At 67.0% G+C, this 2,323-nt stretch overlaps 1 protein-coding gene across 1 annotated transcript; it reads left to right on the plus strand.

Annotated features, from left to right (window-relative positions):
- The first annotated feature begins 234 nt into the window (after positions 1 to 234).
- LOC112890597 (protein POLAR LOCALIZATION DURING ASYMMETRIC DIVISION AND REDISTRIBUTION-like) lies at positions 235 to 1,726 on the plus strand. Its single transcript, XM_025957461.1, has 3 exons — positions 235 to 631; positions 714 to 1,180; positions 1,307 to 1,726. Exons 1-3 carry the CDS (start codon positions 235 to 237, stop codon positions 1,724 to 1,726), a joined length of 1,284 nt encoding a protein of 427 aa, XP_025813246.1.
- Positions 1,727 to 2,323: the final 597 nt, after the last annotated feature.

The raw sequence follows: 2,323 nt of genomic DNA on the forward strand, positions 1-2,323 counted from the left end.
GTCTTTGCTTAGTACCCGCATTTATCCCCGCGTTTTTTAAACTTGCCGAGCTTCCCTCCAAGGTTGCCGCGCGTTCCGCGCCCCCATGGCTCTTCTTCTTCCTCCTCGCCGTCTTCTCCTATAAATATGCGGCATGCCGCCGGAGCACGAGGCTTGTCCAAGAATTCGAATTCCTCGGCTCGTGTGCCTTCGCGCCCACGCGGATAGTGTAGCTTGGTTGCTTTAGCGCTGGCGATGGAGAATTGCGTGAGAGGTCGAGCGGGGGGAAGGGTAGGGCAGGAGGCGGCGTCGCTGCCCCTGCCCCCGCCGCCGCGCATGGCGGCCGCGAACTCCTCGGCGGCGGCGGCGTCCATCCGGGCGCACCTGGCGCGGACCGCGAGCGGGGTGGACGCCCAGCCGTCGCCGCGGTCGCTGCTGTCGCGCATCCTGCTGCGCGGGGGCGGGGACGGCGGGAGTGGAGGGGGAGGGTTCGGGTGCCGGGTGCGGCTGCCGCGGCGGTACGGCGGCGGCATGAGGGAGGAGCGCAAAGACGGCTCCGTCTCCGAGCAGGGGGAGACTCCCCGCGTGAAGGTCGTGGAGCCGCCGCCGCCGCCACCGGAGCTGCCCCTCGAGACGCCGCGGAGTTCCTTAGGTAGTACAATACAATCCAGAGAAAATGCTTGAATTATGCTGAATCGTGGAGAGATCACTGACGCTAACGCTGAATTCTGCAGGGAGGAAGAAGCCGGAGGAGGAGCTGGTGTCCATGAACCTCGGGCTGGGCGCGAGCCTGGTGCTGCTGCTGTCCAGGAGCGCCGTGGAGCTGAACAAGATGGTGGAGCTGCGCGCGCAGATGGAGGCGCTCGTGTCCGAGATCAGGCATGCGGCGCAGTGGAAGGAGAACGCGAACCACCCCGCCGGCGCCCCCACCGCCTCCACGTCGCGGGAATCCAACGGCAGCAGCGCCACCACCGCCAACGTGAAGGACCCGATCGCGTTCCCCGCGGCCGACGCCGACGCGGCGTCCAACTGCTCCCGCACGACCGCCGACAACGCGGTCTCCGGGCGCGCGGCCGCCGTCGTCATCGACCAGCTGGAGGCGGAGCTCCAGGCCGAGCTGGGCCGCATGCAGCGCGGCACGGACCGCACGGCGCACGGCGGCGGCGGCGACGAGCGGATCGCCCCGATGCAAGGACTCGAGGTACGTAGCACACCTGTCAACAGTCAGCAGTACGCCAGGCGTACATGCGCGCGTACCACGATCCAAGTGATGCAACACGCGTTTGCTGATCATCAATCCATCATGTGTGTCTGCCATTGCCGCCAGTTGCCATTGCTGAAGGTGAAGACGAAGGCCGGCAACGCCATCGGTAGCACGTCGCGGAGCCGCGTCGTGGACGGCGGCGGCGCCAGGGACGGCGAGGTGGTAGACGGCAATGCCGAGGAGGAGGAGGAGGAGGAGTACGAGGAGGCCGAAGAGGAGGACGAGGAGGAAGAGGAGGAGGAGGGAGGGTACGACGAGGACCGGTCGAGCCCCCCGCACGGCGGCGTGTCGGCGCGCGCGCTGGAGCGGCGGCTGCACGAGCTGCTGCAGAAGCGGCAGCAGGAGCGGATCGTGGAGCTGGAGTCGGCGCTGGACGCCGCCCAGCGGCGGCTCCACGAGAAGGAGCGCGAGGTCGTGTGGTGGCGCGACGCCGCCAAGCTCGTCTCCCACCGCCGCGACGAGTCCCGCCGCTTCGTTCGGTAGAGTAGTAGAGGTTTCCCGCGCGGGGGGCGTGGCGCGAAGCGCGCGCGCTCGCGTTTCCCGCGCGCGCGAAGGGTTTTGTTGGTAAGGCAGGCCGGGTGGGTGGCACGTGCCCAACCGCCGCCTGCCGCAGTAGCTGCGGGGTGTCAGGGCGGTTGCCGGTTGGGTTGGGGTCGTCACGCTGCGCGGGTGACGCGGTGTAACTGCCGCGAGCCGGGACGACGCGGCTCTGCTCTGCGGCGTCCTGTCGGCTGCCGCGCTCTGCCAGTGCCGTGCGTGCACGGGCGCTGGAGCCGGAAGTTTTCGGGGCGGGCGGGCGTGCGTGCGTGCGGCGACCGCTGTTGCTGGGGGGTCGTGTCCGTGTCGTGTTGCTGTCCGGTCGGTTCGGACGAAGAAATATCTTGTGAATCCAGGCAGGCAGAGTCTGTACTTGGGTCCGGGCTCGTGTCTAGGAACTTTGGAAGGGAAGGCCATTTCGATGTCGATCGCTCCTTGTACCAAAAAATAAATGCTGATCGTTGGGATTCGTGCCGAAGTGCATGTTTCATGTGTGGGTGAAATTCTGAAAGGCGGGAAAAAATTTGGTGGCACTGACGGATT

This window comes from Panicum hallii, chromosome 4 (assembly GCF_002211085.1).
Source record: "Panicum hallii strain FIL2 chromosome 4, PHallii_v3.1, whole genome shotgun sequence".
Taxonomy (NCBI): domain Eukaryota; kingdom Viridiplantae; phylum Streptophyta; class Magnoliopsida; order Poales; family Poaceae; genus Panicum; species Panicum hallii.